This window comes from Lucilia sericata, unplaced genomic scaffold (assembly GCF_015586225.1).
Source record: "Lucilia sericata isolate MDLA Ls3-8-SP2 unplaced genomic scaffold, ASM1558622v1 Contig000455F_arrow, whole genome shotgun sequence".
Classification (NCBI taxonomy): Eukaryota; Metazoa; Arthropoda; class Insecta; order Diptera; family Calliphoridae; genus Lucilia; species Lucilia sericata.
This window is the reverse complement of record NW_023994470.1, coordinates 199,453-221,454: the sequence shown is the minus strand read 5'-3', so window position 1 is coordinate 221,454 and position 22,002 is coordinate 199,453. Positions and strand designations below refer to the sequence as shown.

General features: G+C 30.9%; 5 protein-coding genes and 4 non-coding genes across 9 annotated transcripts in view; 3 read left to right on the top strand and 6 right to left on the bottom strand.

Moving 5' to 3' along the window:
- The window catches only part of LOC119605036, a 72,109-nt gene that overhangs the window by 13,423 nt on the left and 36,684 nt on the right, over positions 1–22,002 (bottom strand). The gene's annotated exons all lie outside the window — the stretch shown is intronic.
- LOC119605056 (lysozyme 1B) lies at positions 382–964 on the bottom strand. Its single transcript, XM_037958005.1, has one exon. It carries the CDS (start codon positions 909–911, stop codon positions 483–485), a length of 429 nt encoding a protein of 142 aa, XP_037813933.1. The 5' UTR covers positions 912–964; the 3' UTR covers positions 382–482.
- Positions 1,159–1,230, bottom strand: Trnad-guc. Its single transcript has one exon. It is a non-coding gene; the product is annotated as a tRNA-Asp (tRNA).
- On the bottom strand, positions 1,319–1,390 carry Trnae-uuc. Its single transcript has one exon. It is a non-coding gene; the product is annotated as a tRNA-Glu (tRNA).
- On the top strand, positions 10,601–10,673 carry Trnak-cuu. Its single transcript has one exon. It is a non-coding gene; the product is annotated as a tRNA-Lys (tRNA).
- Trnad-guc lies at positions 15,709–15,780 on the top strand. The gene has a single exon. It is a non-coding gene; the product is annotated as a tRNA-Asp (tRNA).
- On the top strand, positions 17,321–17,856 carry LOC119605054 (lysozyme 1-like). The gene has a single exon (XM_037958003.1). It carries the CDS (start codon positions 17,349–17,351, stop codon positions 17,778–17,780), a length of 432 nt encoding a protein of 143 aa, XP_037813931.1. The 5' UTR covers positions 17,321–17,348; the 3' UTR covers positions 17,781–17,856.
- Positions 17,985–18,480, bottom strand: LOC119605060 (lysozyme B-like). Its single transcript, XM_037958008.1, has one exon. The coding sequence runs from the start codon at positions 18,464–18,466 to the stop codon at positions 18,041–18,043; it is 426 nt and encodes a 141-aa protein (XP_037813936.1). The 5' UTR covers positions 18,467–18,480; the 3' UTR covers positions 17,985–18,040.
- LOC119605053 (lysozyme P-like) lies at positions 18,762–19,323 on the bottom strand. The gene has a single exon (XM_037958002.1). It carries the CDS (start codon positions 19,279–19,281, stop codon positions 18,841–18,843), a length of 441 nt encoding a protein of 146 aa, XP_037813930.1. The 5' UTR covers positions 19,282–19,323; the 3' UTR covers positions 18,762–18,840.

The window sequence follows — 22,002 nt, the reverse complement described above, 5'->3', positions numbered from 1 at the left end:
ATCCAATGTCAGAGACCAACTATAGTTATTAGGAAAAGCTTTCAAAACTTAACTCTTTCTCAGCTTCAGAGGGCAACTGATTGGGAATCTCTATTCTAGTTTAAGATGTGCATTCATAGAGTTAATAATTATGTTTTTTATAATAATAGTGTGAATAAATTATAGTAAAAGAGCGCTACCGTTTCTGATATTGAACTCTTATCTTTTAAATAAAAAAAAAAAACAAAGGAAACACATACAAAGATAATTATGGATAAAAGAAATAGCAAAATATAAATTTGTAATAATTTTAATAAAAAAATGGACTAAGTTATATTATAATGATATATTTAAAAGCTTTCCTATGCAATTCAATAAAATAGTTGAAAAGTTTGAAATGTTTAAATTTGCATAGATTTATTAAAAGAATTTCTTTGAATACATTTTTCTTAAAATTTATTTAACATTTTTAACGTTTTAACAAGGTTTTTGCCTTTACGGTCTTAAAAACATTCATCAATACTTGGCAAGTTACCATTACATTTTGCCCAAGTAGTCCAGGCAGACCAACCCTGTTTTGACTTAACATGTTGAGCACAATAAACAGATTCACTGATATCGTCTTCCAACAGATCATCACAATAGACATTACAGCCATTGTGAGAAGAACGACCATTGCTGGGTTTACACCAATAACGATCGTTGATTTGAAAAATGCCATAGTCATGAGAACCATCCGTGTTGGCAGGTCCTACAACGTGGGTGCGATAATGTGATTCATATTTAGCAATACAGGTCCAACGTGCTAGTTCCGATTTCGGTACACCTAGAGCGTACATAGCTCTTGCCAAGGAACAGCGTGTAAAAGTCTTGGCCCAAGCGCAATTGGCGTAAGCCATTAAGGCTATAACGAAGAAATTGATGAATTTCATTTTTTCACTTTGTGAATACAGTTCCACGCACTTCTTTGGGTTTAAATAAAACTGATATTGAATTTATACCAAAGTTATTGTATTTATAGCAAAAATACATATGAAAATAGGAGTTTTCCCTGGATTTTGATTTTTTGTACAATGACGAATTTATTACTTTTGTTGAACATTTTTTCTGGGAATTTCCCGATTTGTTAAAAAATTTCTAAATATAATTTGTTAATTAAAAAATAAAAAATGAACAAATCTCCCCGACGGGGAATTGAACCCCGGTCTCCCGCGTGACAGGCGGGGATACTGACCACTATACTATCGAGGATGTTGGAAAGGGGGATAAATATTGTGTACACGAATAGAAAGAACATAGAATATTATTTAATGTGTATGAAAAGATAAAAAAAAATAGCTTCCCATACCGGGAATCGAACCCGGGCCTTCTGGGTGAAAGCCAGATATCCTAGCCACTAGACCATATGGGAGGATATATGTTGGATGGCAAATTAACTATAAGATAATCAATCAATTTTACAATGAAGGTCTACAGAAATGGTCTTCAAAACAAAGGCAAAAACATTAATTTATTTAAAACTTTTCCCAACCATATAAATGTTCTGAAACCGTCTCCGTTTATTTTTAAAATTGTTTTTTTTTTTGCATAATAAAAATTTATTATTTTAGAACCTATCTGGCCTTTGTCTGAATTTTGTTTGTCTTATATGTTTTACATTTTGTTTTTACAAGCTACAAGTATGTACTTGTATCATTTGTATCTTTACGTTTCAGTGCTTTTGGGTATAATTTCCTTTTCATGTAGGTGCATTTTTTCTCCTGAGAATCTAACAAGTAACACGACGACGGTAATCGTCATCGGTTCTTTCATTGCAAAGGGGTGTTTTAAAAGGAAGTGTTAATTAATTAGAGTCTGGAATATACTCTCGATAATAATATTGATTTAGTCTAGTTAATTGTCCGAATTATAGTCCGCATTATAGTTTGGAGTAAAGTCTAGCCAAAAGCCTAAAGTATATAGTTTAGCCTGTAGTCTGGAATTTAGTTTAATCTAAAGTCTGGATTATAGTTTTGTCTGTAGTCTAAAGCCCAACTATAGTATGGATTGTAGTTTAGACTAAATAGTCTGGCCTATAGACTAATCCATAGTCTGGCCTATAGACTAATCTATAGTCTGGTCTATAGCCTAATCTATAGTCTGGCCTATAGACTAATATATAGTATGGCCTATAGACTAATATATAGTATGGCCTATAGACTAATCTATAGTCTGGCTTATAGCTTAATCTATAGTCTGGCCTATAGACTAATCTATAATCTGGCCTATAGACTAATCTATCGTCTGGACTATAGACTAATCTATAGTCTGGACTATAGACTAATCTATATTCTGGTCTATAGACTAATCTTTAGTATGTACTATAGACTAATCAATAGCCTAGACTATAGACTAATCTATAGTTTGGCCCATAGATTAATCTATAGTCTGGACTATAGACTAACCTATAATCTGGATTAAAGACTAATCAATGGTCTGGACTATAGACTTATCTAAAGCCTGGACCATAAACTAATCTATAGCCTGGACTATAGTCTAATCTACAGTCTAGGTTATAGATTGATCTATAGTCAGGACTATAGACTTATCTATAGTCAGGACTATAGACTGATCTATAGTCAGGACTATAGACTGATCTATAGTCAGGACTATAGACTGATTTATAATCAGAACTTACGACTGATCTATAGTAAGGACTAGACTAATCTATAGTCCGTTTTATAGACTAATCTATAGTCCGTTCTATAGACTAATCTATAGTCTGGACTATAGACTAATCTATAGCCTGGACTATAGGCTATCTATAGTATAGACTTATCTATATCCTGGACTAGAGACTAACCTATAATCTGGTTTATAGACTGATCTATTGTCTGGCATATAGACTAATCTGTAATCTGGACTATAGACTAATCAATAGCCTGGACTATAGGCTATCTATAGTATAGACTAATCTATATCCTGGACTAAAGACTACTATAATCTGGATTATAGTTTGGACTATAGAGTAATCTATAGCCTGGAGTATAGACGATTCTATGGCATGGACTATAGACTATTCTATAGCCTGGACTATAGTATAATCTAAAGTCTGGATTATATACTGATCTAGAGTCCGGATTATAGACTGATCTAGAGTAAGGCTATAGACTGATCTATAGTCTGGACAATAGACTGATCCATAGCCTGGACTAGACTGATATATAATCTGAACTTTAGAATAATCTGTCAGGACTATAATTTGGTCTACTCTATAGCCTAATCTATAGTATGGATTTACTATATATTCTAGTCCATAGGCTGGACTATATACTAGTCTAAAATATGGACTAAGGTCTAGTCTAAAGTTTGAACAATAGTCTTGTCTATAGTCTGAACTATAGTTTGATTTACATTGAAGAAATTAAAATAAACGTATCAGAAACCTCTCCCTATAAACCACCCTATATTATTAAACTCTAATAACCCGACTGCTAAGTAATTTTTCATCATTATATAAACTATTGCTTGTGAACCTGTTGCCTGTTCTTTATGCATAGAAAAAAAACATTACCTCAGCATAATCTATATTAACTAACTGACGACTATTCATGGCTAGTAACTAACAATTTCCTTAAGTACTGGTCACGCTATGAAATGTTCTAGAAAAAAAACTGCCAAATGCACTTCTTAAACAATATTCTTGTGTTTAAAGAAAAGTCAACAGGAAGTTCTCAAGCAAAATGGGGGAAAATTAAATATTGTCTGTTATAATTAAATAAAAATTTCCCAGACTGTCTTTACATATTTCTTACTAAACTAGGAATATTTAAACAAAGTTTTCACAGAAATAAATATTAACAATGTCTTTTGAAAACCTTTTAATAATATTTTATGCTCTTGCGTTTTTATTTCAATTGCAATACAATTTATGTATTTTTAAAAGTTTTTCATTTAGTTACATTTTTTTCTACATATTTTACAAATAATGTAAATTTATTCTAGTGAGTATTTAGCTGACAAAAAAAGTGTGAAATATTTTCTTTCCATTTGAGGTTTTTCTCTTGCTAAAGCAAAACAAAGGAATTTAGTACTTGTACTAAATAATATTTTCTTCAAACTCCACCTTATCTTCTTAAAGACTTCAGACTATCTAACAGACCTCTAATGTAGCGGAAATGTTGTTGTGTGTCTATGTTTGCAGTTGGTTGTTGTTGTTGCTAATGTCATTAAAAATGACAAATGACTTTTGACAGCTACTGCTGCGTGACAGATAAGTGACATTTTGCCAATGTTGTTTTTGTTTCTTTGTCTTTTTTTTCCGTCTATTGTTTTTCATTTCTTCTTCATTAGAAATGTGGCAGATAAGCTAAATGTTAGACTATTTTCTTGGCATAAATTTATTTGTGACTGACTGCATTAGTTATTTTTTATAAAAAAATTTCCTCAGTCTTTAAGCTGATTTATAAAATGAGATAAAACAATTAAGAAAGTCTTTTGTATGTTAATTTTTTAGCTTTTCTTGTGTTTTTTAAGATAAAATATTAAATGAAATGTAAAGCTTTGTTTTTTTTTTTTTTTTTTTTAAAGTGTTAAACTTTTATGAAAAAGTGTCAACTTGTGTAGACGAGGGAAAACTTAAATCGCTGTCAATTACATGATTTTAGTTTTAATGAGAGACTTTTATAGTTGCTGGTAGACTATAGTTTGAACTAAAGTCTAGACTATAGTTTGGACTATATACCGAACCACATCGGAATATAGACTGAACTACAGTTTGGACTATAGTTTAGACTATAAATTGGACTATAGTTTAGACTATAAATTGAAATATATTTTTTATTATAAGACCAGTAGTCAGCACTACAGATTGGACTATACTTTAGACTGGTCTATATTTTGGACTTAAGTCTGGACTATAAATTGGACTACAGTCTGCACTACAGTTTGGACTTGAATATAGTTTGGTTTTTATATAGAATGGACTATAGTTTAGACTATTGGTTCGACTTAAGTTAGCACTTTAGTCTGGACTATCGTTTGGATTATACACTGGACTATACCTTAAAAATAAATGAACTATAGTATACTGTATAATCTGGACTTGGAGTCCATTCTAGTTCTGTACTAATTCTGTTCTAGTTCAGTTCTAGTTCATTCTAGTTCAGTTCTAGTTCAGCTTCTAGTTCAGTTCTAGTTCAGTTCTAGTTCAGTTCTAGTTCAGTTCTAGGTTCAGTTCTAGTTCAGTTCTAGTTCAGTTCTAGTTCAGTTCTAGTTCAGTTCTATTCAGTGCTAGTTCAGTCTAGTTCAGTTCTAGTTCAGTTCTAGTTCAGTTCTAGTCAGTTCTAGTTCAGTTCTAGTTCAGTTCTAGTTCAGTTCTAGTTCAGTTCTAGTTCAGTTCTAAGTTCAGTTCTAGTTCAGTTCTAGTTCAAAGTTCTAGTTCAATTCTAGTTCAGTGTCTAAGTTCAGTTCTAGTTCAGTTCTAGTTCAGTTCTAGTTCAGTTCTAGTTCAGTTCTAGTTCAGTTCTAGTTCAGTTCTAGTTCAGTTCTAGTTCAGTTCTAGTTCAGTTCTAGTTCAGTTCTAGTTCAGTTCTAGTTCAGTTCTAGTTCAGTTCTAGTTCAGTTCTAGTTCAGTTCTAGTTCAGTTCTAGTTCAGTTCTAGTTCAGTTCTAGTTCAGTTCTAGTTCAGTTCTAGTTCAGTTCTAGTTCAGTTCTAGTTCAGTTCTAGTTCAGTTCTAGTTCAGTTCTAGTTCAGTTCTAGTTCAGTTCTAGTTCAGTTCTAGTTCAGTTCTAGTTCAGTTCTAGTTCAGTTCTAGTTCAGTTCTAGTTCAGTTCTAGTTCAGTTCTAGTTCAGTTCTAGTTCAGTTCTAGTTCAGTTCTAGTTCAGTTCTAGTTCAGTTCTAGTTCAGTTCTAGTTCAGTTCTAGTTCAGTTCTAGTTCAGTTCTAGTTCAGTTCTAGTTCAGTTCTAGTTTCGTTCTAGTTCAGTTTCTAGTTCAGTTCTAGTTCAGTTCTAGTTCATTTCTAGTTTCAGTTCTAGTTCAGTTCTAGTTCATTCTAGTTCAGTGCTGCAGTTCTAGTTCAGTTCTAGCTTCAGTTCTAGTTCAGTTCTATTCAGGTCTAGTTTCTAGTCAGTCTAGGTCAGTCTAGTTTCTAGGTTCTGGTCAGTTCTAGTTCTGGTTCTGTTTTAGTGGTCAATAGTCTAAGTCGGTAGTGTGTTCCATAGATTATTCTATAGGCTGGCGTAAATCAAGTCTACGTCTGGTCTATAGTCTAGTCTATAGTCAGCTCTAAAACCCAGTCTGTTGTCTTTCCTTTTTTCTGGTGATTTTTGTCTTTATTCAATATTAAATTCTTCATTAAAAGAATTCCCACCATTTCAATAAAACAAAACGTATGTTTTATGTAAAAACTTTATTTTTTCAACATTTTAAATTAAACACGAGCCTTTTTTCATACCAAGTTACGGTTGGTTTATTTTTTCACAAGAATTAAATTTAAAAAAAAAAAAATCAACATGTAGTCTGGATACAGAAAAAAAAGTAACATTTTTATGCAGAAACTTAACTGACAGCTAACAACATGTCAAAAATCACTGAAGTTTAAAAAACAAACGCAAGTAAATAATAATAATGAATATTGTAAAGTATAGAAAAAAAGTATATACATAAGAATAAAGATACTAAATAAATATGTATAGGAGGGAGAAGGGGTTCTTCTTTGTAAAACATCTATGTAGCTTAAAGTTCTTAACATTTTAACAAATACATAGTTTTTTTTTGTGTTTTGAAAAAGTCATGCTTTAAAGATTTTTTTATTCATTCAAAAAAGATCCCAAAGACGGGCTTAGGAATGAAAAACCTGAAGACAGAAAGAAGTATACGCTTGCATAAGCATTTGACGTTTAAGCCAATATCAATGACAACTGAATGAAAGCTGTTCATTACAAATGTAACTTCGCCCTGAGTCTCTCTCAAAATAGAATACAATAGAATTAGTTCCATAAAAATGCATTTACATGAGTTTTACATGTTTTTTTTATACAATTTTTTCAAAGTGTTTTTAAACAATACAGAAAACAAGCAAAAAAAACCAGTAAAAAGAAAAAACCGCACAAAAATTTGAGATTCTTTTGGCATCCATAACAACATCAGCCAGCAGCAGTCAGCACCTTCATTTGAACAATAGAATTATTAACTACAAAGATTACTTCGGTGATTCTAAGAATTTTATTTCTTTTTTTTCGAAATTGCAACAAACTAAAATTCTATAGTATGAACATTTTTAGTAGTAATATCACGAATTGTAATTTTCTTTGTAATCACTACTATTTAGTTGGTATGAATTTCAAAATCATTTATTTTTGTCAGTGGGCGTTACTTTTGAAATTCAATATTTTACAAATCAGAACATACAAGTGTTACTTACTTGCCGCTATTCTATTCTAATTTATGCAAATTCTCTTGTTAAAATGTTAAATGGAGTTTTTGGTCTCTATATAGAGAAGAATTAAATTGCTAAAGGTGCTAAATTCTAATTACATTTGAAAGTAGGTGAAAAGATTTACAAGATTTGTTTGAACGATAATGAAAATTTATGATCAATACAAAAAAAGTGTAGTAATTTTTATTTGAATAAATTATTTGCATCATGATTTCGCTATTAATTGAGAATTTGATTCCGTCACTGGTTTATAAATAGATTTATAAAATAACTATTTGTAAGGAAACCAGCTTCTGGATTATAAATTGATTATTAAAATAAATAAGAGTTTTATTGAAAATATATAGATTTTTACGATTGGATTATAGTGAAATGTCATATTTTTAGTGAAATAGAGAATTTTTTTGTAAAAACTTTTTGAAAACACGAATTTTTAGTGAAAATATGGACATTTAGTGAAATAGTGAATTTTTTATGAATAAGTGAATTTTTAGTGAAAATGTGAATTTTTAGTGAAAATGTGAATTTTTTGTGAAAATGTGAATTATTAATGAAAATGTGAATTTTTAGTGAAAATGTGAATTTTTAGTGAAAATGTGAATTTTTAGTGAAAATGTGAATTTTTAGTGAAAATGTGAATTTTTATTGAAAATTTTTAATTTTGTGAAATATAAATTTTTTAGTGAAAAAGTGAATTTTTGGTGAAAATGTTAAGTTCTTAGTGAATACGTAATTTAATATTTAGTGAAATAGTGAATTCTAAGTAAAAATTTTAATTTTTAATGAATTTATGTGAAAAAGTGAATTTATGGTGAAAATGCAAAATTTTGTTGAATATTTTTATTTTCGTGAAATATGAGTTTTTTTTACTGAAAAAGTGAATTTTTGTTGAATTTTCAGTGAATTTATAGTAAAAAAGTAAATTTTTTATTAATAAATGAATTTACAGTGAAAAAGTGATTTTTTTTTTTTGGAAAATGTGAATTTTTAGTGAACATTTTTATTTTTTTAATAAATGAATTTTTTTAGTGAAAAAGTGAATTGTTGATGAAAATTTTTAAATCTTAGTGAATAATTTAATGTTTAGTGAAATATTGAATTTTAAGTAAAAATAAAAATTTTTAGTGAATTAATAGTGAAAAAGTGAATTTTTGGTAAAATGTGGATTTATAGTGAAAATGTGAATTTTTGGTGAATGTTTATATTAGTGAAAATATTAATTTTCAGTAAACATTTTAATATTTTTCAGTGAAAAAGTGAATTTTTTATTGAATTTTTAGTGAATTTATAGTGAAAAAAAATTTTTTGTAATAAGTAAATTAATTTACAGTGAAAAAAGTGAAATTTTAGTGAAAAGTGAATTTCGTAGTGAAATGTAAATTTTTAGTGAAAATGTGAATATTTAGTGAAAAAATGAATTTATAGTAAAAATATTAATTTTTGGTGAAAATGTGAATTTATAGTAAAAATATGAATTTTTGGTGAAAATATGAATTTTTAGTGAAAATGTGTAAAAAGTGAATTTATAGTAAAAATGTGAATTTTTAAAGAAATTGTGAATTTTTAGTGAAAATGTGTAAAAAGTGAATTTATAGTAAAAATGTGAATTTTCGGTGAAAATGTGAATTTTTAGTGAAAATGTGTAAAACGTGAATTAATAGTGAATTTTTATTTAAAAAGGTGATTTTTGTAGTTAAAAAGTGAATTTTTTGCACAAAAGTGAAAAAGTGAATTTTAAGTGAAATGTAAATTTTTAGTGAATATATAAATATTTAGTCAAAATGTGAATCTTTAGTTAAATTTTAAGTGACAATATAAATTTTAAGTGAATTTTAGTGAAAAGGTGATTTTTTAGTGGAAAAGTGAATTTATAGTGAAAAAGTAAATTTTTAATAAAAAACGTGAATTTATGGTGCAAAGAAGAAGCGACGTTTAAGTGAAAATATGAATTTGTGGTGAATTATATTCTTAGGAAAAATGTAAATTTTTAGTGATTTTTTTTTAGCGAAAAAATAATTTGTAGTGAAATATCGAATTTTTTTTTAGTAAAAATATATTTTTATTGAAAATTTGATTTTAAGTAAAGTCCTTAGATTAGCTCAATGTTTAGCCTATAATCCAAGCAGAAATCTTGTCCAAAGTCTAGCAGATAGTCTAGTATTAAAACTAGTTCAAAATCTTGCCTAAAACCCATGGTCCGGTGAAGACTATATTTTGAGTCTTCTATAAGTCTAGTCTATTGTCTTGTCTAAAGTCAAGTCCACAGTCTTATACAAAGTATAGTTCACGATCTAGTTCAATGGTTCGTATATAGTGTAGTCTTTTATATAGTTCAAAGCCTAGTCCATAGTCTAGTCAAAAGTATTATTTATATTCAAGTACATATTGTAGTCTTTGCCTTAAGTCAGGTTCATTTTCTAGTTCATAGTCTTGTCCAAAGTCTATTCGACAATCTAGTCTATTGTCTAGCCTAAGTCCCTTAGTCTGGCTTACATGCTATTCCTAAATCAAGTCCATTATCTAGTCGAGAATTTGATCTGTTTATCAGTCTATAAACTTGTCTGTCATCTCGCTCAAAGTATACTTTAAAGTCTAGTGCATAATATTTTTATGGTTAAAGGTGTAAACTACTGACTGGTCAAAATCGTGGTCTGGTCCTAAGCCTAAAGTGTAATCCATATTTTAGAATATATTCTAGTCAGATATCTAAACTTTAGTTTAAAGTGTAACTTATATTCATGTTCAATGTGTAGTCTTCTTATAGTCTAGTACAGTGAGTAAACCTAAGTCAAAGATCTTAGGCTGGTTTATATACTAGTCCAAAGCCTAGTCTATGGTCTAGAGTTTGATCTGTTGACATGCTATAATCTTTACTATAGTCTCGTCCAGCGCCTAGCTTAAAACTATTTAGTCCATACACAAGTTTAGTCAGAAGTTTGATCTCTGCTATTGTTTACTCCAAAGTCTAGTCATATTCTAGTCTAGAATCATCTTCAACATAAGTCTTCCGAAAAAGTACCACACACAACTTTTTTAAATTCTTCTCTTTATATAAGATTTGGTAAAAAATTTATTTTGTGCGTAAATTTTAGGAAGAAACTCTGCGTGGGTACACAAATGTGTATGCATGCTATCCCTCCAAGTTCCCTAAATTTGCTTAGGGATAGTTGCTGTTAGCACTTAGTCATGAAAAGAAAATATGCCCGGCTAGCTCAGTCGGTAGAGCATGAGACTCTTAATCTCAGGGTCGTGGGTTCGAGCCCCACGTTGGGCGCAGATTTTTTTTCGAAAATACAATTTTAATATGTACTTTAAAGTTATTTTAAATATTAATCTATAGCAAGATCTTTGTAGAAATCTGAATATGGTCCTTCCCCCCACTTGCCATTTGAACCTTTCAAACATAATGAAATATTTAAACGTACGAGTTCAATCACTGTTAACTTTTTCAATTTGCTTTAAAAATATTATTAATTAACAATAAAAATGTATTCCCTAGAAATTATTTAAATGGCCAAGACCACTTGTGTGGTCAATATAATTTGATTGTATTGCAAATTGGATTATATAAATAAACAAATTTAACCATAAAAGTCTTAAGTGTGGAGAGAAATTAAAATTGTTTAAATTTTTCTATTGCCACTAATTTGTAAATATAAATTTTATTACACTTTATTATATGATTGTTTTTCTTATATAAACAATTCATTAAAAAAGAAACAGCAACAAAGTTTTTAATGTTTAATTGTTTAACACTTTAACATAATATTTTTCCGAGGCAAAACCCTCTACAATATGTTAAAAATTTTGTTTGCCACAAATAATTCACTGCCAAAAAAGGGGAAATGTGTGTTGCATGGTACTATTTTGCAATTTTTCCCATAATAATTTAAATTTTTTTATTGGTATTTTAATATACAAATGTGCAGGTATTGCAACAGTTGGATGTATGATAGATAGCATGGAGTTTTACCCAAAAACCCTGTTGAACAAATGCATAGTCCAGACATGGAAAATTTAAATTTTGAAAACTAATTTTCCAACTACTCTAGACTAAACAATTGATTCGACTATACTATAGACTAGACTTTAGAATAGTGTATAGACTAGACTATAGAATAGATATTAGACTAGACTATATACTAAAATAGAGACTAGATTAAAGACTAGACTAGAGACTAGACAACAGAATAGACTAAAGGCTAGACTATAGACTAGACTGAAGGGTAGACTATAGAATAGACTAGATACTAGGCAATAGATTTGCTTATAGACTAGACTATACTATAGACTAACTATAAACTAGATTATAGACCAGATTAAGGACTAGACTGTAGACTAGACTAGCGACTAGACAACAGAATAGACTAAAGGCTAGACTATAGAATAGACTAGATACTAGACAATATACTTGGTTATAGACTAGGCTAGACTATAGAATAGACTAGATACTAGACAATATACTTGGTTATAGACTAGACTATATCATAGACTGGACTATAGACTACACCAGAGACTAGACTGTAGACTAAACTACAGATTATACTATAAACTAGACTATAGACTAGACTATACTATAGACTAAACTATAGACTAGACTATAGACTACACCATAGACTAAAACTACAGATTATACTATAAACTAGACATAAACTAGGACTATCGACTAGACTATAGACTGGACTATAGACTAGACTATAGACTGGACTATAGATAGACTATAGACTAGACTATAGACTAGACTATAGACTAGACTATAGGACTATAGACTAGACTATAGACTAGACTATAGACTAGACTATAGACTAGACTATAGACTAGACTATAGACTAGACTATAGACTAGACTATAGACTAGACTATAGACTAGACTATAGACTAGACTAAGACTAGACTATAGACTAGACTATAGGACTAGACTATAGACTAGACTATAGACTAGACTATAGACTAGATATAGACTAGACTATAGACTAGACTATAGACTAGACTATAGACTAGACTATAGACTAGACTATAGAACTAGACTATAGACTAGACTAACTAGACTAAGACTATAGACTAGACTATAGACTAGACTATAGACTAGACTATAGACTAGGACTATAGACTAGACTATAGACTAGACTATAGACTAGACTATAGACTAAGACTATAGACTAGTTTTTTTTTTTTTTTTTTTTTTTTTGACTATAGACTTAGAATATAGACTAGATATTAGACTAGACTATAGGAATAGACTATAGGACTAGACTATAGACTAGACTATAGACTAGACTAGGACTATAGACTAGACTAGGACTATAGACTAGACTATAGACTAGACTATAGACTAGACTATAGACTAGACTATAGACTAGACTATAGACTAGACCAGCGGTTCCCACCTTTTTTACTTCGCGGACCCCTTGAGGAATTTATTAAGTTCACGGACCCCTATACATATTTTGATATCTTATTGTTATAAATAATTGTTCAATCCGAAAATTGTCTTAGTCCTGGTCCATAAACCCTATAAAATATTCCCGTACATTGAGAATATTTAGTATTTTCGGAGATGTTTTCAATTGCATGGTTTTTAAATATAGAATGACTTCTAACATGTTGTTTAATTTTATGATCGTGAGAGCTTTCATGTGCATTTCTCGTCAAGGTAGCGAAAAGGTTTCTTTATAAAGTATTGTCGACATGTGCTTAAAGAGTCATGTTTCTAAATTTGTTTGCGATTGCATAGGAGTGAGCTGAGTATGTAAGCTAAGTTTTTAGGAAAATATGTGAAAGTTAGCCTTCTTCGATGTTGCTGCGGAATGCGTTATCCACATAAAATATGACCTGAACTCTTTGCGAATGTACTATGAATTTGTATCTTAAATTTGAATTTGAAAATACCTACGAATTATTTTACTGCGTGGTTTTGACTATTTACGCAAAACGCTATGAATTTTCTGATGTTGATTTAATAATATTGGACAACAAAATGAAGTTAAAATCTGTGTATCACGTCGGAATGGAATATTTATATTTAAAATTAACTAAATTAATTTATGAAAAATTTGGAGATATTTTTAATATTTTCTAATATATAGATAATATTTTTTTTTCATGATTTTTTTCGTTCGTCTTCGCGGACCCCCTAGGATTTTGCTACGGACCACTGGGGGTCCGCGGACCCCCTTTTGGGAACCGTTGGACTAGACTATAGACTAGACTATAGACTAGACTATAGACTAGACTATAGACTAGACTATAGACTAGACTATATACTAGACTAGAGACTAGACTATAGACTAGACTATAGACTAGACTATAGACTAGACTATAGACTAGACTATAGACTAGATTATAGACTAGACTATAGACTAGACTATAGATTAGATTATAGACTAGACTATAGACTAGATTATAGACTATACTATATACTAGGCTATAGACTAGACTATAGGCCTAGACTATAGACTACAGTTTAGACTAGACTATACTAGAGACTAGACTAAATACTATAGACTAGACTATAGGCCTAGACTATAAACTAGACTAAAGACTAGACTAGAGACTAGACTATAGACTAGACAATATACTAGACTATAGACTAAGATATAGTTCAGACTATAGACTAGAATATAAACTAGACTATAGACTAAACTAAATAGACTGGTCTATATACTAGACAATAGACTAGACCATAAACTAGGCCATAGAATAGACCATAGGCTAGTCAGTAGTCCAGACTGCAGGCTGGACTATAGTACTTAGTTTTCCATCTCTGGCATGGTCTATATTATTATTGTCGCCTCATTACAATCTTATTATTGTTATATTGAGTAAATAGCAATTGTCGTTGTTGGCGGGGCTGTTGTTGCAACAATATTTATGTTGCACGAGTTGATTTTTTTTTCAACCAAACAGAAAATATACAATATTTCGACATAAATTCATATAAGACACCACCAATTCGAAATGAAAAGTGAAATTTATCATTTGGTGGATGATGATGAGTGGAATGACAGTCAACAATAATATTGAAATGAAACGATGAAGAAAAACGAAAACATATTTTGTCAATGAGAAAAGCGAAAAAACCAGGCAGGCATGTTAAGTGTATGCATTGGCGAAATAATATTGCAACATGTCAAACAACAACATTATCGTTATCATCAGCAGCAACAACATTACATTATTATATTTGTGTTTATTTTTTTTTTTTTTTTTTGCACAACCACAATTTTATGAATCAATACATCAAAGTTTTTCAGGCAACAGACCTGATCGGTACTACGCATAACCGCTGCCACTACTACTTACCACTGGTCACACAATAAATCTGTCTGTAGCAACAAAAAACTGGTCCTCTTAGACTGCTACTATGTTTGTAGGTGAGTTGTGTGCAGCAACTAATGTTGTCATACTCTGCTCCAGAGCCAAGTTAGTGGCACACTATAGTCTATAATATATTAGAGGAAAGTGTAATTTCTTTTGCCTCTAAAATAAGTTTTGTTGATTTGTCGTTTTTTTTTTTTTGTAAATTTTTATTAGTTTTTCTTTAGTTTAGTTTACTTACACACAATTTAAATGTTTTTTGAATATAAAACTTAATTGATTATGAAACCGGCAAAACCAGGCGAAATTGAAGCAATGAACCATAAATGGTTCATATAGACCCATTAATAATGGTTAAAGAAAATATAATGAAATTGTAATTAAAGTATTTAATTGTGTTAAATTGTGATTGAATAATGCCTTCAACATTAGAGGGGGATTTTAATTAATTACTACAAAATAATAATAAAATGTTTAAACAGTTACAATGTTTTGCATTGGATATTGTATAAAGATCTTAGGCGATTAGGTCTTTAGTATTGAGATCTTTTGTAGGAACTCTGACAACTTTTGCTATTTTGAAGTTCGCCATAAATCACTTTCAGAGTAGGCTTTGTAAATTTCAGATTATAAGTAACGGTAGTTTACGTTTTGATGCGTAGCAATCGAAAGACCTAACGTGGTTATTTGCTCCGTTGACGAGGCAAATTTATTGATTTTTTTAAAAGTGCTTTTTAAAACGCTAAAATATAAACTTACATATGTACAAATAGTACAAATCTAACAATAGACAACATTTACATTACAAATCTAACAAGAGACAACACTTTCCTTCTCATTTTCAAACATTTTATAGATTTGTCTCTGTCACACTTTAACATGAATTTGTAAAACGATTTTAAAAGGGGGTGGTTTTCAATATAGAACAATATATAGTTCTACACAATACAGTGACTACGTATTTAAACACTATTTGCCGTAGCTCACTCAACATCCTCGATAGTATAGTGGTCAGTATCCCCGCCTGTCACGCGGGAGACCGGGGTTCAATTCCCCGTCGGGGAGATTCAACTTTTTTTTTTATTTTTTAACAAAAATCTTGAAAAAACTGAAGATACTTATAAAAATCAGGGTGTTTTAGGTCTATAGTCTAGTCTACTATATAGTCTAGTCTAGTCTATAGTCTAGTCTATAGTCTAGTCTATAGTCTAGTCTATAGTCTAGTCTATAGTCTAGTCTATAGTCTAGTCTATAGTCTAGTCTATAGTCTATTCTATAGTCTATTCTATAGTCTAGTCTATAGTCTAGTCTATAGTCTAGTCTATAGTCTAGTCTATAGTCTAGTCTATAGTCTAGTCTATAGTCTAGTCTATAGGTCTAGTCTATAGTCTAGTCTATAGTCTAGTCTAAGGTCTAGTCTATAGTCTAGTCTATAGTCTAGTCTAGGCTATAGTCTAGTCTATAGTCTAGTCTATAGTCTAGTCTATAGTCTAGTCTATAGTCTAGTCTATAGTCTAGTCTATAGTCTAGTCTATAGTCTAGTCTATAGTCTAGTCTATAGTCTAGTCTATAGTCTAGTCTATAGTCTAGTCTATAGTCTAGTCTATAGTCTAGTCTATAGTCTAGTCTATAGTCTAGTCTATAGTCTAGTCTATAGTCTAGTCTATAGTCTAGTCTATAGTCTAGTCTATAGTCTAGTCTATAGTCTAGTCTATAGTCTAGTCTATAGTCTAGTCTATAGTCTAGTCTATAGTCTAGTCTATAGTCTAGTCTATAGTCTAGTCTATGTCTAGTCTATAGTCTAGTATATAGTCTAGTCTATAGTCTAGTATATAGTCGAGTCAATAGTCAATTCGTTAGTCTAGTATAAAGTGTTGTTTATACTCTAGTGGATAGTCTAACTATATTCTAGACTTTTCTCTAATTTATAGTACAGTCTATATTCTAGTCAAGTCGGTGTCTACCCTATTATCTATAGTCTAGTCTATAATCTGGACTAAAATATAAATGATAGTCTAGTCTTTAGTCTAATCTATAGCTTAATATATAATCTAGTCCATAGTCTAGTGTTTGTGAAGATACCAATTTTAGATATAGATTCTTGTGTTCAAAAATCTGGTGCCTTTGTGATTACTTTAATTTATTTTGATGTTAAAACATACTCTAGTGGATAGTATAACTATAATCTTGACTTTAGTCTAATTTATAGTACAGTCTAGTTTCTAGTCAAGTCTGTAGTCTACCCTATTGTCTATAGTCTATTCTATAATCTGGACTAAAATCTGATCGAAAGTATAGTCTATAGTCTGGACTGTAGTCCAATCTATAGTCAATTCTTTAGTCTAATCTATAGCTTAATATATAATCTAGTCCATAGTCTAGTTTATAGTCTAGTGTGTTTGGAGACCCGTTCAAATATCTGGTGCCTTTACGATTACTTAATTAGTTTATTTTGGTCTTAAAACAAAGTAATTTACCCTTGCTATTCTGTGGTTTACCAAAGACTGACCTTGTAAATTAAAATGTATCTTTAGAAATGTATGAATAATGATCATAATAGGTATATTTATATATATAATGATTCAAATCGTTTTCAGTTATCAATTGCATAGCAGCTCAAGAAGTTCATAGACATGAAATTCAATAATTTCTTCATAGTAATCCTCCTGCTATCCTGCGCTAATTTCTCTTGGGCCAAGACTTTTACGCGCTGCTCCTTGGCCAGGGCAATGTATGCTCTAGGTATACAAAAATCGGAATTGGCTCAATGGACCTGCATCGCCAAACATGAATCAAAATATCGCACCGACATTATTGGTCCTGCCAATTCGAATGGTTCACACGATTATGGGATTTTCCAAATCAACGATCGTTATTGGTGTCAACCGAATGGTGGTCATGCCTCTAAGAATAATTGTCATATCAACTGTAATGCTTTGCTAACCGACAACATTAGAGAATCGGTTAAGTGTGCCGCTAAGATTAAGCGTGAACAGGGTTGGAAAGCCTGGAGTGTTTGGAAATATTGTAATGGTAATTTACCTAGTATTAATGAGTGTTTTTAAGAGCATCGTTGCAGTGTTCGGTTTTTTTGTAAATTGTTTTGTTTTTTTAAAATAAATTGTTCTGATTTTGATAAGATTGCGATTTTTGTTTGATTGTTGGTTTGTAGAGAGATCCTAAAGATTTTATTATAAATTCTCGTTAAAAAACTTCCAGTTAAAGTCGCCAATCGAATATTGAAATATTGAAAGAATTCTCGATTACACAAGAATCGGCCATTTTTTATTATTTCCCTTAAAACTATAAGTTCGATTCCATAAATCTAAAAACAATTATTAACGCTGGGCAAATTGCCACTACAAAAACGCCAAACGGACCAGGCGCCCCAACCCTGCTGCCTTAATATCTGTTGGACACAATTCATTGAGGGTCTAATGTCATCACCTAATAAAGCATTACAATTGATACGACATCCATTTGAGGAGAAGCGTCCACTGGGCGGTTGACACCAATATCTATCGTTTATTTGAAAAATGCCATAATCACGGCTGCCATCGGAATTGGGGGGTCCCACAACAAAGGTGCGATAACTCGATTCACGTTCAGCAATGCAAGCCCAACGTGCCAATTGATCGAAAGGTACACCTATATTACGCATTGCCCGTACCAAAGAACAACGGTTATATGTTATGGCTGAAGAGGAGCTGATCAAGGCTAGCACAGTAATAACTGCTAAGAAGATTTTCATGTTGGGGTTTCTTGTAGAAAAAGATTTTGAAAACTGTGGGGGTTTATTGCCCTAGAGTTTAATTTTATAGAAAATTTTATAACTTGTTTATTGTTTTAAGTTTGTTTGTTTAAATACATCTGTTAATTATAAAGTATTGTCCGATATCTGTTATTATATTGCAAATTAATTGTTAAATATTTTTTTTTAAACTAACATTTGTCTGAAACTGAAGAAACATGTTCTTTAGTCAATGGGCTTCTTTTGCACGAGCAGTACTCAAGACCTAGTTATAACTTCATAAAAAGAAACATACGTGATTTTCTTAAGAATATTTTATTTGTTAAAATTTCATTCATAGTTTAACTTTTAACTTTTCAATTATACGTTTCACTTCAACTCAAACATTTACGTTTAATGTAAGGCAAATCACCTTCACACTCACTTAAAGAAGGCCAAGCCGACCATCCCTGCTGTCCCAACACTTTCAGGGCACAAGTCATTGAGGCATTTATATCATCACTTAATAAATCATTGCAACTGACTTTACACATATTATAGGAGAAGTGTCCGCTAGAAGGTTTACACCAATATTTATCATTTATTTGGAAAACACCATAATCTTGGCTATCCTTTGGACTGTTTTGCGCCTTTATAACAGTGGTATCAAATGAAGATTCATGCCTGGCAATGCAGGCCCAACGTGCTAAATCATCCTTTGGTACTCCCAAACTAGACATTTCTCGTATAAAAGAGCAACGAGTGTACTTTTTGGCTAAACAGGAGTTAGCAGCCCAGGCCAAGGCGAGAATAACAGCTAGGTATATATTCTTCATGATGTATAGTTTTTAAAAAGAGTCTGAGCAATAACTGTGGGCTTCAATTGTTACAGAATGGGTTTTTATAGAAAATTGTAAGACTTAGTTATTTGCCATAAATTGTTTATTTTAAGAAATCAACTGTTAATTACTAGGTATTGTCCAGTTTTTGTGAAAGATAATTTGTTAAATATTGATTTGAAACTAATATTTATATTAAACAAAATAATGTTTAATGAATTGTGAAATATATCTATGAAAAAGTGAGAGAAATTAGAGAGAAAGTGAACTAGAACTGAACTAGAACTGAACTAGAACTGAACTAGAACTGAACTAGACTGAACTAGAACTGAACTAGAACTGAACTAGAACCTGAACTAGAACTGAACTAGAACTGAACTAGAACTGAACTAGAACTGAACTAGAACTGAACTAGAACTGAACTAGAACTGAACTAGAACTGAACTAGAACTGAACTAGAACTGAACTAGAACTGAACTAGAACTTGAACTAGAACTGAACTAGAACTGAACTAGAACTGAACTAGAACTGAACTAGAACTGAACTAGAAACTGAACTAGAACTGAACTAGAACTGAACTAGAACTGAACTAGAACTGAACTAGAACTGAACTAGAACTGAACTAGAACTGAACTAGAACTGAACTAGAACTGAACTAGAACTGAACTAGAACTGAACTAGAACTGAACTAGAACTGAACTAGAACTGAACTAGAACTAGAACTGACAGAACTGAACTAGAACTGAACTAGAACTGAACTAGAACTGAACTAGAACTGAACTAGAACTGAACTAGAACTGAACTAGAACTGAACTAGAACTGAACTAAACTGAACTAGAACTGAACTAGAACTGAACTAGAACTGAACTAGAACTGAACTAGAACTGAACTAGAACTGAACTAGAACTGAACTAGAACTGAACAAGAACTGAACAAGAACTGAACAAGAACTGAACTAGAACTGAACTAGAACTGAACTAGAACTGAACTAGAACTGAACTTGAACTGAACTAGAACTGAACTAGAACTGAACTAGAATGGAACTAGAACTGAACTAGAATGGAACTAGAACTGAACTAGAACTGAACTAGAACTGAACTAGAACTGAACTAGAACTGAACTAGAACTGAACTAGAACTGAACTAGAACTGAACCAGAACTGAACTAGAACTGAACTAGAACTGAACTAGAACTGAACTAGAACTGAACTAGAACTGAACTAGAACTGAACTAGAACTGAACTAGAACTGAACTAGAACTGAACTAGAACTGAACTAGAACTGAACTAGAACTGAACTAGAACTGAACTAGAACTGAACTAGAACTGAACTAGAACTGAACTAGAACTGAACTAGAACTGAACTAGAACTGAACTAGAACTGAACTAGAACTGAACTAGAACTGAACTAGAACTGAACTAGAACTAACTAGAACTGAACTAGAACTGAACTAGAACTGAACTAGAACTGAACTAGAACTGAACTAGAACTGAACTAGAACTGAACTAGAACTGAACTAGAACTGAACTAGAACTGAACTAGAACTGAACTAGAACTGAACTAGAACTGAACTAGAACTGAACTAGAACTGAACTAGAACTGAACTAGAACTGAACTAGAACTGAACTAGAACTGAACTAGAACTGAACTAGAACTGAACTAGAACTGAACTAGAACTGAACTAGAACTGAACTAGAACTGAACTAGAACTGATAGAACTGAACTAGAACTGAAATAGAACTAGAACTGAACTAGAATTGAAATAGAACTGCAGTAGAAGTGATTTGTTAATCTCTTACCCTGGAATTTATTAAACAAATATGAGAAACGTGTGTTTATTAAACAATTTCATTTTCAGTCAGACGATTATCCGAATGGCCTGATTGTTTATATTATTTATTGCTTATCTAATGGTTAAAATAAATCAAAACATTGCAAAAAATATTAAAAAGTTAAAAATAGTTTTGTTTTCATTTCAACCACTTCAGTAATTTTTGAAGAAGTGTATTCAGACATTTCAATTTTGATAGTAAAGAAACAGTAAAAGCTCTACTAATGGTATGTTGTTATTGCCTTCAGAAAGTAATTCTTAAGCGAATTTTACTTCTTTATATAGTTTCAATATATTTAAACATTTCATATTCCTTTGACTGTGTTCGCATTAAACTTATTATTTAACATAATGTGAACGCACCTTTGTAAAAAATTTTTAAAATTTGACGTAATACTTTAGAGAAAAAATATTTTAATTAATTTTACTAACCACTAAATGTAATACTTTATGCAATAATTTAAGTTCAATGCCTAAATTGAATTTGGCTTTTCTTTTTGTTTAGTTTTTTGTTTTGTTTTCAAACCCCATAAGACTGAAAAACTGAATAATTAGTGTAACTGCTACTCATTTCTTTACAATCAAGCTTAAAATTGCGTGTTTAAGTGTTTATTTTCAAATTTTACTCGCTTCTCTTAAGTATTTGTTAATGATTTGGCTATTGTTTCAGGGAAAATTGTTTAAAACGAAAAAAATTCCCACAATTTGAAGAAAAAAGTTTGAAAAAACTATTTCTTCAAACAAATGCGTAAAAGTTAAAAAAAAAATTTCTTTGTTTTATACAATGAATTTTAAGTTCAGTTTGCAGATTTCTATGCTGGTGAACAATTAAAGTTCATAATGTTTAACATTGTGTTAATTACTTGGCTGCATGAACATACCAGATTA